General features: G+C 39.7%; 1 protein-coding gene across 1 annotated transcript; it reads left to right on the top strand.

Annotated features, from left to right (window-relative positions):
* The first annotated feature begins 1,470 nt into the window (after nucleotides 1-1,470).
* ccdc92ba (coiled-coil domain containing 92Ba) lies at nucleotides 1,471-14,671 on the top strand. The gene is made up of 4 exons (XM_023404026.2): nucleotides 1,471-1,923; nucleotides 2,295-2,435; nucleotides 7,763-7,810; nucleotides 10,128-14,671. Exons 2-4 carry the CDS (start codon nucleotides 2,303-2,305, stop codon nucleotides 10,844-10,846), a joined length of 900 nt encoding a protein of 299 aa, XP_023259794.1. The 5' UTR covers nucleotides 1,471-1,923; nucleotides 2,295-2,302; the 3' UTR covers nucleotides 10,847-14,671.
* The last annotated feature ends 507 nt before the right edge of the window (nucleotides 14,672-15,178 follow it).

The following is a 15,178-nucleotide window of genomic DNA, read 5'->3' as shown; positions in this document are numbered from 1 at the left end:
TAATTAAATGTATATAATGATCTATAAGTGGATCAGTGTGGTGTAATATAATGAGATGTACAACTAAACCAAACCAAACAAAAGAAGCCATGAGGTGTAATGAGGAGATCCAGCGATGGGTTGAGAGAGAGAAAATGTGGACAGCTAATCCTAAATGCATTCTTGATAAACTGGCCAGGTAAACCCAGTTGCACTTATGTATACTCCACCTACCAGGATTTGAAGGGAGACACAAAACACAAACAGCAGCCAAGGGCAAGACACACCCTACAGGTCATGGCAGAGTCAGAGGGCTGTCACATGACACAGATTTATGCTGTTACTCGCGTGGTTTGTAACTGAATTAATCAAGTGTAGAATATTCACTTAATGTCTAATTACAGCAACACCTACAAATGCTGCATAGCAGTAATGAAATAAGTATTCAGACTCTTTACTGCAATAGCGCAGTGTGAAAGTAATCCATTACAAGTGACATTACAAGTCCTGCATTCAAAATATGATTAATGAATGTACATATGTATTACCAGTAACATGAGAGTATCAAAAGTAAAAGTGCTCATTACAAAGGTTGAATGCCCCCTGTTAGTTATATTATTATGTATTATAATATTGCATTGACACAGATGCATTAACATTACTGCATTTTAATGTTGTATCTCGTTCTAGACTATAGGGGCTATAAGTTAAACTTTTTTACACAGCCTACTGTTGGGTTGTTCAGTTTATAAAATGTCATTGTATTTTATAAGCTCATTGTATGTTTTGTATATTAATGTAAAAAGAGTCTTTGAAATGTTGTGAACAGTACTAGAGTAAATGTACTTTATGTTCTACCATCCCTAAAAAGTGTTTTGTATTTTGAGCAGAAAGGCGGCCGAGTACAAAGTTTGTATTTTGGCAGTGCTGTGTATTGTATGCGCATTAAACAGTGTTGGTAGATGGGATGGGAGCATTGTAATTTCCTTGATGTTATGGATGAAAACCTGAACCTTGAACTCATCACTTCTTTTGATAGATCCTTATCTATACTTCACCTGCGGATTTGCCCCACCCCCTTCCTTGTGCATTAAATAACAACAGAACTCCAGGTCCGCGACCCGCAGGTTGAGAACCACTGCAGCAGCCTCGGCCTGTCTCTGTCCAAGGTACTGAAATCCGACCAATCAAATCACTTTGTATGGAGTCCCAAAATAAACAACTTGATTGGTTTGTAGCAATTTGTATTTTAAAAAGATTAGTTTTCTCATCACATTATGTTTTGTTTGAGTGTGTGTGTTGTTGTTTTTTTTTTTTGTTTTTTTTTAATAGTTTTACAGTGAGCCATTAGGGTATTGTGTTTTCCTTTGTACTCCCACGAGGTCTGTATCGATCCTGTTCAGACTCTACGTACAGCCGTTACGGGTTTGTCCCTCCAATCAGCTCTCGTGCTGACTCTGTCGTACGATGTTCTCGCGTGTTCTGGTCACGATGGCTTGTTTTCAGCAGTTCCCAGCTCAGCCGTCCACAGCAGCTTGATGTTTCAGTCGTTGGGCGAGGAAGAAAGGTGTGCGTGTTGAAAATGAACTGCGCAGTTCTTCCACGGGCTTTCACACCGACCAATTTGAAAACGTCCTCTTCCTAACGATGCCTGACGCAGACGTTGCAGCAGCGAGGAGCGGTTTTGCTCGGGGACAGCGGTGCCATGCATCGTGGTGGTTTTGCATTTTTACGCAGCTATCCAGCCTCTTCCTCCTCTAATCAAACGGCGTCACATGCAGCCAAAAAGCACTTCAACGCTTCAGATAAAATGTCTTTGGGCGAATGCCGCAGCGTACAGCATTTGGAGCAGCGCTGGAGGCCAGCATGCCCGGATCGGAGGACGTTTTTATAACATTTGCAAATCGTATTTCTTAAATTTTGGTACTTAACATCAATTTAAAGGTAAGCAGAGACACTTGTATCGACTTATGACCTAATGTAAAGGCTTAGTTATCGATTTAGCTGCATCCTGGCAGGAGCTGCATGGTTTCTCCTGTTTTTGTTGATTTCTCTGATCATCAATACCTTATTTATAGCTCCCACATGACCTCAATACTTAACTTGCACTTCCCTCTCTCTGTAGCTGACAGAAGCAGTGTTCACAGTATGAGAAAGTGACGTTAAGCAGCTGGAGTTCAAGCTTATAAGTTATATGTTATAGTGTCATATGAAGTTAATCGAGGTAGTTTCTTAAAAACAGAGCGGATTGTACTGGTGGAGTAAATAAAAAGTATAATTTCCATCCTTCTGATCCCCTCCCTCTGTCTCTTCAGACTCGGCCATGGGTGATGAGAGCAGCCTGTCTCGGCAGGTAGAGAGTGTGGAGAGGAGCATGGTGTTCCTCAGGCAGGAGCACCTCACTTTGCTCCATGGTCTCCACCTGGAGATCCTCTCCCTGCAGAAACGATGCACAGGTGAAGGACATACTGCTGCTATTGTTACCATGTGTCTGTACATGTGTGTGTGAAAGAGAGACTAGAAACTTTTATGTGACCCCTGAATAATTTATCAATGCTTAGCAGATAAGCTGTGAGCGTATATATACTCATTTGTTGCCAGTTAAGAGCTCTAGTCTAGGGGTTTTCATTATCGATGACTGATTAATTGATTATTGGTTTAGTCTATATGTTAAAAAGAATATACTTCCCGTCACATGTGAGTCCAAAGTAATGTTTTCAAACTGCTTTTGTCCAAGTAAGACTCAAAACCAAAGATATTCAATTCACAATCATTTATAGGAAAAGCAGCAAATCCTCGCACATTTTGCTTGAAAAATTACTAAAGGATTCATCAATTATCAGAATATACGTGGCAATAAATTCTCTGTTGGTAATTGACTAATCATTTCAGCTCTAATGAGTTCACATTTAGTGATTCCTTTGGCTGATCCCCTTCTAGTATTAATTTTTCTTTTTAGCTTCTTTAGTTCTTTATTAATCAGCAAGGACAGCTCTCATTGACCCCTTACGCTTAGAGCGGAGATTTATTAAGATTTTAAATTACAGGCTTGATGGATTATTGGAAAAAAGACAGTTCCACAACCTTTTCTGATGAGAGTTTTTTATTTTTATAATAATCCGTCCGGCCTGAAACCAGATATTCTTAGGATTCTTTCTTTTATGAAGCTTGTTTTTAAAGATTTGACATCCTTTTTTTTTAACAATATATATATATATATTTTTTTTTTTTTGGTAGGGAGGCATGCTGCTTTTATAAATCTATGTTTAGTTACAATCTGCAGTGCTGCTGTTGCCTTTTTCATCTGAAACAGATCCCATGTGCATGCAGTCCTCATTGTTCATCTAGTGTGCGTCTGCTCCATCAGTCAATGCCAGACAATGACTTCATGGTGATGTCACGCTACAATTCCTGTAGATTGCATCATTTCCTGTTTGGGGGCCTAATGGATATGTCATCCATATAATCAAGCAAGCAAGTGCATATGGCCACACACACACTCACACACACACACACACACACACACACACACACACACACACACTATTACTACACACTATTACCTATTATTTAATTTGATTAATTCTCTGGAGGCTTTCCTTATCCTTAACTATTGCAGCTACATGCCTAAAGCCAACACTCTGAACTTATGCTGCATACACAGTATAGGAAGAATGAGAAGAACAGGAAAAACACCCATTATTCCGACTCGGGGGTGTTCACACATTACTCCAAGGTAGTTAGCCCTAGTGCTGAAACCAGATAAACAGCCTAAATCCGCTAGTTTCATTGTTATTTGTAGCAGTTTGTTACCATGTGAAACCCAATATAAACCAACGGTGTCTAGCTTACATAAAATGAGCTGAATGGATTGCATCAGTGTTAGTGTTGGATTTTCTTTTGATGTAACTGCCTGCAGCGGCGCATTTTCAGCCCTTCTGCCAACATTTTGTTGACATGTCTGTAGTTCTTTTCATCAAGTTGTAGATACCGTCTCTGTCAGAAATTCCTGATATCTCCAAGTTGGAAGCTGACATGAACAATTTTTTCCACTCAGCTGCTTGTAATTACGGTTTAAACAATGTTACATGAATGTAACGTTAAACCTGTTCATAAATTTACCCTATAAAGCCAAGTCCTGAAATGAATAGTCTTTGAATGGGAGGGAGTTCCCTTATGCTCCTTTATAAACAGATTTTTGTGTCCACAAAGTGAATACAAGTGTATACTTAATAATTACACACAGAGCAGACTAACACACAAAATACACATCATTTATTGTCACACACACAATAGATCCTCAGAAAGATCCATACAAACATATCTATAATGGTTTGGTTAAGCCATAGATCCCATAGCTTTAGTAATCCATATGAAGGGGATTGTGGTTAAACACATACAGAAGGGGAGTGTGAGGGGGAGGGTTACGTGTGTGTGTGTGTGTGTGTGTGTGTGTGTGTATGTGTGTGTGAGAGAGAGTGTGTGAGCAAGACAGAAAGATGGCTCAGAGCCAATGTGACCAGTTGTGTTGAAAACAACCCCCTCCATCACTTTAGCTCTGCTGCACAGTCACATCTGGCCAGCAAAGCTGTGTGTGTGTTGTATGTTGAGAAACAGACTGAAAGAAAGAGACTAACACCCCAATAGAGAGAGAGAGTGTGTCTCTCTGTATTTCTAACTGTTTGCTCCACCTGCTCCTCTCCCTCTGTCTCCACGGGGTCTCCCAGTGTGAATGTGGAGGGAAGCCAACTTGGTGCTTTTACAGATTGTTGATATTTTTTTTCCACACGGAGTCCAGCAAAACGAGACAATGTGTAGCCAAACCTTCCGAAAGACAATAGTTTCCTTTATAAAAATGATTTAATCAATAATGAAGTCTCCAGAGAGATTCACTGCAGTTTCTCAGAGGTAACAAACTTATTCCTTCCTCAAACCTCATAAACACAAATAAATCTTCTTCCTGCAGCAGCTGGAATCATGAATCTGCTCAGCAGTGTGTGTCTGCCCATAACACAGTCTTTCATGTTCACATTCCTCAGAGGTTTCTGTGGGATTGCATAAGCAGGGACCTTATTAGGCCACATTCACTAAAATACTCAAGACCATCTACTCTTTCTGCTGGGCACCTTTAAAGCTCCTTATGATGCGTTTATGCCAGAATCAAAAGTCTGTTATTTAAGCCAAAGTAAGATCAATTGGCCACTACACACATTCCTGAATTTCCAGTATGCAAAGGAAATGGAAAGAGAAAATTGCAAGCTCTCAAAAACTCATTTTTTTTGTCTGTATAAATATCCTGTTTTTTGTTGTTTTGTTTTGGTTTTGGTTTTTTTGTCAACCTTGAAGTTTGAAACAGTTTTTGAGAATCAACTCACTGGGACAGCCACAACAAAAATATATCTATTAATAAATTTAAAGATAATCAAATTGCAGTTGATTATATTCCCTCCTGTACATATCCACAATACACTCCCTGATATCCTGTAGTTAAAGTTTGCGAGGTGATACTTTGTGAGGGATAACATGTATAACTAACTCAGTTTTTTGATTGTTTTTGGTGGAGAAATAAAAATGAAGTGATGACGAGTCTGGAGAATGGCTGTGAGGCTAGATGCTGGTAGGCTAATGCCATGCGCAGGTGTGATAGGTGTTTGCTGCCAGCTGGCTAATGTGTAGCATGGAAGGATACTCCAAGGTTGAGCTGACGGTGGTACTGTGCATATTAGCTCTGCCTTTGTATTGTTTTTTGTTCTTGTTGTTTTGAACTCATCAACATGAAGGTGCCTTCCCATCTGTCCCATTGAACATCAAGCTAAATCAATTTTTATCTTCTGTTTTTGAAATGGGGTCTTTGTCTTACATATAATGTGTTTATTGTGTGTCATTGAAATCAATAATTTGTACGTCTGTGTGTATGTGTGTGTTTGCCCTTTAAGATATCTTTGCAACATTCAAGGTTGAGCCATGAAACAAAAACCTTGAATGTTCAGAGAGTCTGTAGGAGATAAACCTGACTACAAAGTATGTATGTTGAAATATCCTGAGCACCTCGTTTTCATTGTTTGACAGTTTTTTCAAGAAATATTTCTTAAAGTCGACTTCCTGCAACTACATAAATGCTTCTTGAAGTTGTGAGTGAGGATAATAACTAGAAAATTAAAGTGTCACACATTTGGCAGTCATGGTTCAGTACTTAAACCAGCAATCAATCCTGTCTTCCTTCCTTCCTTACTTCCTTCCTTTCTTCTCTCTTATCGTATTTCCTCCCCTCTTCACATCCTCTGTCCTTCTCTCTTCATGGCAGCTGCATGGGTGGGTGTGTTATGCTGACTGCAGAGGGAAAGAGAAGGGGTGTGACAGAGAGAGCAAGAGAAGAAGAAAGGCCAGAAATAACCAACACGTGCCGTTCTAGATTGATCTAGATTATCGAGGGTTTCATTACAAAATGCAAATATTTTCTTCATAAAATTAGAAAAATCCAATGATATGTAAAATATTGATAATATTGTATCCAAAAACCTCCACTGCTTATAAATTTAATCTTTAATTGACACTAATAATTATATAGAAAATTTGTTTTAGTAAACATCAGTGGGTAGGTGTTAATAGAGTGTTACAGGTTACAAATGTCAAATCAATGCCACATTACTCTCACATTACCCTGAATGACCATGGAGATGAGTGAAAGGCCAGACATGACCAGGAGTCCAATTCCCACAACCACCACAGAGATTCTATGCTGAAATATTTTTATCAGGGACAGCCCAAAAGCACTAATAACTGTGCAGATACTCGTCTGATACATTATCTTCTCAAAAACATAGACCATTAGTTGCTGTTTTGCCGGAACATGAGAGATAATCCACCCAGGATCTAAAAATGCCAGTACGCCAGATATCATGTCACGTAATATTTGGATAATCCTAATCATGCTGCAGGGATGTCTCACAGTAACGTGATTCAACGCTTTTACTGTTTCCCACACTGCTAAAAAAGAAACCCAGTACAGTCATGTCTATGAATGTTGGATGGTAAAACTGTTTTAATCAGTCAGGAAAACTGCTAAGTGCCCACTGTCTGTTATCTGTCTGTTTTTTATGGGACAAGACATATGGATGCATAAAAGCCATCTACAACATTAAATAGAGTATACCAATATTCAAATGTCATAAGAAATCTCTTGAGAACATCTGAATCAGCCCGCTTCATGAAAAATCACATATCAATAACATTTCACCTTTAGATTTCTTGAGTGAGCAGAATGTGAAGGTGTGAAACTGAAGCTTTGGGTTGAAATGTCAGATGTTGTGTAAGGGTTTTTAAGTTGCTGTTTGTTAGGTCTGCATTGCCCTCTGAAACAAATTGCAAAGCCAGTAGTTTTTGTATTTAAGTGAATATTGATTTCAGTGCGGAATGCTAATAAAGCTGATATGTCTAATTGAAGTTACAGTAAAGAGAGTTTTTCTCCAGACTGTGATAAGTAGCTACTGTAACAGGACATCACTGGCCCAGTCTCTGGCACGAATTCTTTGATGTAAAGTTTCAGATTTAGCTTAATAAATTATGTATGAGCTCACTGAAAATGTTCTGGAAACTGCATCAAGCATCTGTTATGTTAACCAGTAACAGCAAACAGAAAATGTCAGCATACAGCTTTAATAAGACATTTCAGAAGCACTGAGCATCTATATTTGTGCAAACAGTTTGACTTCATGTCACATTTATATTTCTGTCTCTTTAATGACTTGTTCCTGTGTTTTTGTTTTTCTCTTGGGTTTTTCAGAGTTGACAAGTGAGCTGAAGGTAAAGCCTCCAGGCAGAAACCAAATAGGTATGTTAAAAAAAAATCCCTTAACTGCTCATAATTATCTGTAATGAATTATGTCTGTATTTCCACTACTTTAGTTTTTTTGCTCTGATTTGGAGACACAAAGACAGACACATTTTTTCATCTCTCTGGGTTAGTTTTCCTTCGCCGCACTCGACCTCAACCCCCAATCAACTATCTCTCTACGCATGCATCTATCTCTGCCTCCCTCTGTCCTTCCCACCATCCCATCCCCCAGGGGACAGATCCCCGTCAGCCACCCTCCTCCCTCTTCTCACCCCTGCCTCCCTGTCTCTGTCTCTCTCTCCTCATCTCTTCACCGGCAAGCCGGAGGAGGTCTCTGACAAACCATACACAGCCAAAATCATGGGTGCGAAGTGCATCTGTGTTTCCCTGTGTGTGTTTATAAGCTTTTTACACAAATTTGTTCAAAATTTCCTGTTTGAAAGGAATTGGTCACAGCTTTATGAGGGCAACATGTTCGCTGCGAAGATTTAAACACAACTGCAAAGACAGCATGCCTCGACATATTTGGCTCATAGCTGACGTTTGCAGGACCATTGCTGGTGTCTGGATGCAGGGATGCAGAGATGGGCACCATTTTGTCACAGCAAATTAGAGACAGACCAGAGAAAGAGGAGTCAAAAGGCTGCGTGAATGTGTGTGTGTGTGTGCTTGTATAAAATATGGAGGTGGAGTCATGTTTGGCTGCACTACTCAACCATTAGACCCCATCTCTTTTTCCAGGACAGGTTATCCCCCAGTCCATCAATACAACATGGCCCTCTGTTCTTCTCCCAGCCTGACAAATTGATCCATTTCTTTTTCCTTTCCTGCTCTCATTTTTCCTCAAGGTCCCCATGGGGGTGTCCACTTACAGCCTTTTCTGAGAAGGAGAGAGAGTCAGAGTCAGGAAAAGAGAGAGGAAGAGGTGGAAGGAGAGAGGTAGTGAGAGGTAGAAATGAGAGCGTTAAGGGAAAAGACAAGGAGGCAGGATGCGGTCAGCTGCAGAGATGGAGAAGGGGAGAGGGGTATTGAAGGAAATGAAGATCACATTAGGTAGTCTATAGTTAGCATATTATCTCAACCTGGGTGTGGCAATAGGCGACAAAATCTGAGACTGACCGGTCCTCAGAGGATCATCCATAGATGGAAAAGGATAACAGAAAAGGACAACCATAGATTGAAAAGGATGAAAGGGAAGTCATGTAGACGGGAAAAGATGACTGATTCAAGAGGAAGCTATGGATGAAGCACCCCATTACATTTAAAACCTAATATGGATTCCAGGCTTGAAAGTTTCACCTCCAGGACTCAACAAACCTCCCACTGCCCTTTGAGATTCTCCTACCCAGCACACTTGGCCTATTTCTATGGGCAGAGGCATTAGTGCCGGCCTCTGTGGATGTAATCTCCTTCCCCTCTGGCAAGCTCCAGCTCAGTTAGCCCTGAGGTTGCTGCACTGACACAGGGCTTTTCATCCATACCTCCCTCTCCTCTGGGGAGTTTTACAGGAATGAAAGAGCATAAAGGTTGTCTACAAAAACAAAAAGAATCATAAGCAATATACTGTGTTAAACCTGACCTTGGCACAGAGATCGAGGTTCATGTGGAGAGAGGACCTCAAGTAGTGGTCTCTTTGTAGCTGTCTTGGGAATGATGCCTCATCAGGATTGGTTGATGATATGGTAGAACTGAATTGCAAGGACTAGCCTTTGTGTATTGTACAGTATATAAAGGCTTGTAGTACAGCTTCAACTGTGCCTTGCTTTTAAGAAGTAAAGGAGGTTTTAATTACTTTCCCTTGATATGAACATCCAAGAAGTTAAAATATCAGACATCTCACAATGCAATTCAATACTACAGACAACATTACAGACTACAGTACAGTACTCTTATCAAATTTTGAGAGGAAACTAGTGATAAAAAATAAATAATAATAATAAACAATCAGGATTTAGTCCTGTTAGTTGCTTTAATATCTATTTAAATGAATGGATGCAAGCAAGAATTGTGTCTCTGTGGTTCATATGTGCTGAGGATTAGAGCTGGTGTGGCCCAACAAAGGCCACACTCAGCTTTGCATAAGATACTTACACTGTCTGTGGTAATGAATACAGCTATTAAACTGTCTATATGCTGTGTATTTTTTGTATACATTTGTCCTGGTTTTGTTTTTATCTGTTCTGTGGAAAGCGAACATTCAGATTATCGTATTTATTTAGTGAATTGTTTGGTTGAACATTTACATACACATACATTTTAATAAAGCTCTTATGTACTCTTATGTTTCAACATTTGCATTTCTTCTCCATGTTAGAGTTACAGGAAGAGGAGGAGCTCCTGGAGGCTCACTGTCGGGATGTGGAGAACCGCCTGGCAGACCAGGAGTGCACCTTAGGAGAGCTTCGTATGGAGCTGAGTCACAAAGGGGCTTTGGTTGGAGCCCTCAGAGCCAATCTCAAAGAAAAGGAGCGACATTTCCTGGAGGAGCTCAAACGCCGCAGCCACTGTTCAACCATCCTCAACACGGAGCTGCAGAAACAAACAGAGGCAGCTGCATACCTCTCCTTCCAGCTGCACGCTGCCAGGCAGAAACTGCACCACCAGCGAATGCAGCAGAGGCAGGGACTCCTTGCTAGAGCCAACAGTCAGGGGGCCCCATATGGTGCAGAGCAGAACTCAGTTTCTCCACAGATGCCATCAGGAGCCTCCCCTTCCTCTCCTGTGGTTAAACCCAAGCGTAAGAGCGCTAGGTCATCTTCGAGAGTGGAGCGTGCCCGGGAGTGTGTGCCCATAGAGAGAGTGATGGGCCCTGCAGAGCCCACAGCCATGCCTGACCCTGCACTCTTCCTCCATCCTCGAAGGCACAGAGCTCGCTCCAGGCACTCTTTGGCACAAAGACAGCCTCCACTGGGCCTGGAGAGGGAGGATGAGGAGGAAGGAGGTGGGGAGGGGCCGATGGAGCCTCAGGATGAAGCCGCCAGAATGGTGTCTTCAGCTGCAGTGCCCCCTGCTGCTGAGACGAAGGCAGATTAGCAACTACTGTGACCTTTGCTTCTGACTACAGTGTGATCGCTGTATGATTATCTTCTGTTTGACTGTTAATGCTATTAACTATTCTTGTTCTGCACCTTGACTGAATTGGTACTGAGACTGGTTATAGCTATTGAATTATATTAAACTTACCATAGAAACTTTTTAAACTAGACTTTGATATAACCTTAAACAACCTGCAAAGCAAAACTCAGTGTCACTTTAAGTCAGTCTTACATTAAATTAGAATCTGTTTACACTGGTGTCACATGCTCTATATACTGTGTGGGGCCTTATTTCAAAGCACCCCCTTTTAAATTTACAGTGAGGGTACATTTGACTATGGTAGCAGCCATTTTAGGTGGACTACTCCAATGCCCAACTATGTGGCCCAACGAAAATGTGACCTTTTAAGGCCAAACATAAATCACAAGTGGCCAAATGTTTTGTGGCCAGGTGAAACTATTTGTGTGGTGGGCACCTCTTGTGTGAGTCCTCCATGTAAAAAAAAAAAATTGATGTTTTCTCTCACTTTGAAAGAACAGACAACAGATAAGAAATAGTAATTTAGTAATTTTAATTTCAGTTTAACATTTTAACCCTGGACCACTAAACACCACTCTGTTGTCTTATACATCCATTGTAATGATACAATTTATAGCTTATCCACAGAAAATACTTTCTGATTGGCCCCAAGCTCCAACAACTGAAGACAACTGCTATGGGAAACCATTTTTCAAGGGGAAAACCGGCAGGTCGGCAGCTGAGACACAGTTTTAAAAGACTATTAACTGTAGGTATCTGTAGCAACAATAGACCTTTTACATAGAAGACATTTTGACCAGCAGGAGACACACAGGTGTTAGTCATCCCAGAAACGATGGACTCTGCTCACCTGAATAGAATTATGTCATTATTGATGTTATTAGTATCAACTGTGCTTTCCAAGTCAAGTCAAAATGTCTGATGTGCAAAACATCTATAGCCTAACCATAGTTTCAACTAACAAGAATCAAACGTTAAAAGTGGATCATGATTTGACCAGAGCCGACCTTTATTTCTTTAGTAAGCATCAAGTAAGCATCCATGTAATGTCTCTGCGCCACTTTAATTCCATTGACCTCTTCTTACCTACATTCTTCTTGTTATTATTACTGTTATTGTTATTACTTATTTCAGACCCCAGGCACATTGTAAAATTAGAACATTTTTAAACATCCAAAACAGTAAATTCACACCATCATACATATCGAACAGAATACACTCGCACAGAACGTCATTCTCACTTTCAGAACATGTTTTTGTAATTGTCTTTCAATTTCATTACAACTAATAAGTAATTAATAGATGAGTTGTTTACTATTTCTTCAAGATAAAAACTAAAGGTCAGTCAGCAGTAGTGTTGGCCGCATGCAAACTTTGCATCCGGGGCTAAACAACACAATATTTAGCCTGGATGTTTTACTAAGACATATATCGAGGCATAAGTGATATGCAGCTATTCCTCTGTAGTGGCTTCTTGGTATAAACGGGCCACATTCAGGTGATAATCAGTTCTGACTCATTGGACCATGTGCTTTACTCAGGTGTGGATTGTGTACTAAACACACACACACATACACACACACAAACACAGAGAGAGAGCGAGAGAGAGCGAGACGACTACTGCTTTAACTCATTTGTGTTTGAGGTGGTTGTGTTGTTGGGGTTTCTTTTCACCTCAGGAAAAATGGACAAACGAGCTGACTGTAGATTTTGGTGTGTGTGTTTTCAGCTGAAGCAGTATCTGATTGATGGTCTACTTACAATGTGTTCCTTTTCTGTTTTACACAAATTCCCAAAGTAGCTATGTCAAAATGCACACCTAGACAGTTTACTGTAAATTGTGAGAAGGCAGAATCACTAGGACGTTTGTATGTGTGTGTCCTCTATCCTGTGTTATCAAAACATATGCGCATGGTGGCCCCTAGTGTAACAATGAGCAAATAGCATGGGGGGGGGGTGAAATTACACTTTCAGTGGCTATATTTTAATGTAGGACATACTTTTTATGTTATTGCTTACATGTATCAGAGCAGATTATGAATTCAGTGTTGTCTGATCAATACCCCACTGTAATTCCTGCCTTATAAAGGAGGAGTAATGGACTTGCAGGACTCAAAGTGAGGAAACTGAAGACATTTCTTTACTTTAGTACTGTATCTTTTTATTTCAACAACACTTTTATAAGATGCTGTGGGGTTTGCATATAAAGGTTTATTGTATGTAATGTTGCACTTCAGTTATTTTTGATGAGTCGGTCGATACTTGAGCCATGACTTATCTGAACATCAGTAAGTGCAGTCAGTATCTATGACATGAGCCTTCCTGTAAGGCTGAATTTAATTGTGATAAATTGCTGCAAGGCTTTTCTCACCTTCTACAGCTACTGGTTAGAAGTTTAGGATCATGTTTTAGTAGTAAATGTTCAATAAAGCAATATATCAATATATTTATATATTATTAGTAGGTCACGTTAACTGGTTTAAGTACACTTGAGGTGTTGAAATAGATTTTATGATTGTTTAACTTTGTATTTTGTAATTGTCAAGCTCAGTATGTTTTGCTTAATATTTTTCTGAACTGTCTAACGTATTTGATTTTTAAAAGTTTTGTTGATTGCCACTGAATCTTGACATGATTAAATGTTATGTTACAGTTTATAGGAGGCATATCCATGTAGGGGAATCAAGGATATGCTGTATGTCAAGCAGCATTAAGCAAATGGGCATATTATTATGCCACATGAGACTGTCTGGATGAATAACTTGTCTTCTTTTGAGCAAAAATGCAAATGTGACAAGGGTTTTCATTCACCTCTCAACTGGTAAGCCATTAGCATAACTGTGTGCACTACTCTTCCTCAAGTTTTATGAAACAGTAGGGGACAAAAGTACAAAGCTGTCTTGTTTAAAACAGTTTCTTTTTTTCATTTGTTTCCCCACAGGAGGAATCTTGAACTTAGACTGTTAGACTTCATGGCTTCATCAATCCACTTGTCTTGTAAATGAAACGGCAGGTAGACTAATCTCTCCATCCATCTTTCATAATCAGTTTATGAAAGGTGCATAATATATCATACCATCGTTTCACATTTTAGATGATCTATACTTTAAAAAAAAATGCTGTATGCATCTTTGCTACAGTTTATACAACTCATAGACTGATGACTGGTTTGTCTGCTTTGGGGGAAAACGCTAATGAGGCAAAGAGGCCCACCACTAAAATTAACATGAAGATGAACGGTGTGATGCCTTAATGAAGATGTCTTTTCATGAATATTTCAGCTAAAGGGAGTAAATCCTCACTGCCTGATTTGCTTTTTCTACTTTTCAAAGCACATCTAACATCAGTCAAACATAGCAAGAAAGTAGATCATTTACTCACAGCCACAGAGAATGTCTTCCATCTCTCTAAATGCTTATATGATAACCCAAATCCTCATAATAATAACGCTAACAAATGTCAGCAGCATCATCTCTGTCATTTCCTCTTATTCAGGTCTTGTCTTGGTTGAGGTCAAATAACTTTATTTTGCATCTTACAGAAACATTGAAGTGGACTGTGTGAGGCACCACAAGACATCTTGTTTGACATGTTATGTGGGCTCTAGCAATAATGCTGTGTGGTACCCAACATGAAAAGCAGAGAGGTGTTGCTCTGGGTCTTTGTATGGTTTTGGCCCTTGAGTGGCCATAAGCTATTGACTGATTACCGCATATACTGTGTTCGCTTCCTTTAGTGATCTACTATACAGAGACCTGGAATAAAATGAAGGATTGTCTAGTCTGCTGCCTGCTTGTTATTGAAGCTGAGAATGAAGTCTGTGTGGTTGAATTCTATGATATAACTTTGACCAAACAGGAGACCTTGAACAAACACGTATAAGAAATATAATGGTATATGGGACTAATACATAGTTTGGGATAGTATACATTTTGAAAATATGGTACTAAAATTATTTTTATACATTATTCACTTCTATATCAAATAACTCCAGTAATTCAATGTGAATTATAAAACATTATCCAAGCCAGTTAGATAGCTACAATTTACCATTCTACAATTATAAAAATGAAGTACTTTAGTTCCATCTGGGAAAGTATTCAGGTCAGTCTAATTTTCTCAGTATTATTATCATTATTTTGTAAAAGAAGGAGCCTCTATCTCCTTTATTAGCGTACATTAAGTTTCGAACTCAAATTGGTGCTTTGTTAGGTGGAGAGGAATGGATTCCTCTGTATTTGGTCAAAGGATGGGGCATGAGCCAGGGAAGTACTCCTTAGATTTTGGGGC

This window comes from Seriola lalandi, unplaced genomic scaffold (genome assembly GCF_002814215.2).
Source record: "Seriola lalandi dorsalis isolate HSWRI2012SDOR001 ecotype SW California unplaced genomic scaffold, Sedor1 jcf7180002054200, whole genome shotgun sequence".
Taxonomy (NCBI): domain Eukaryota; kingdom Metazoa; phylum Chordata; class Actinopteri; order Carangiformes; family Carangidae; genus Seriola; species Seriola lalandi.
The sequence above is the reverse complement of the archived record's forward strand: the minus strand, read 5'-3'. Positions and strand labels throughout refer to the sequence as shown.

Excerpts from the sequence above, each read along its gene's own strand:
- ccdc92ba (XM_023404026.2), top strand. The coding sequence starts at position 2,303 with ATGGGTGATGAGAGCAGCCTGTCTCGGCAGGTAGAGAGTGTGGAGAGG. Across the intron at positions 2,436-7,762 it reads CCTGCAGAAACGATGCACAG|AGTTGACAAGTGAGCTGAAG; the intron begins GTGAAGGACATA and ends TGGGTTTTTCAG. Across the intron at positions 7,811-10,127 it reads TCCAGGCAGAAACCAAATAG|AGTTACAGGAAGAGGAGGAG; the intron begins GTATGTTAAAAA and ends TCTCCATGTTAG.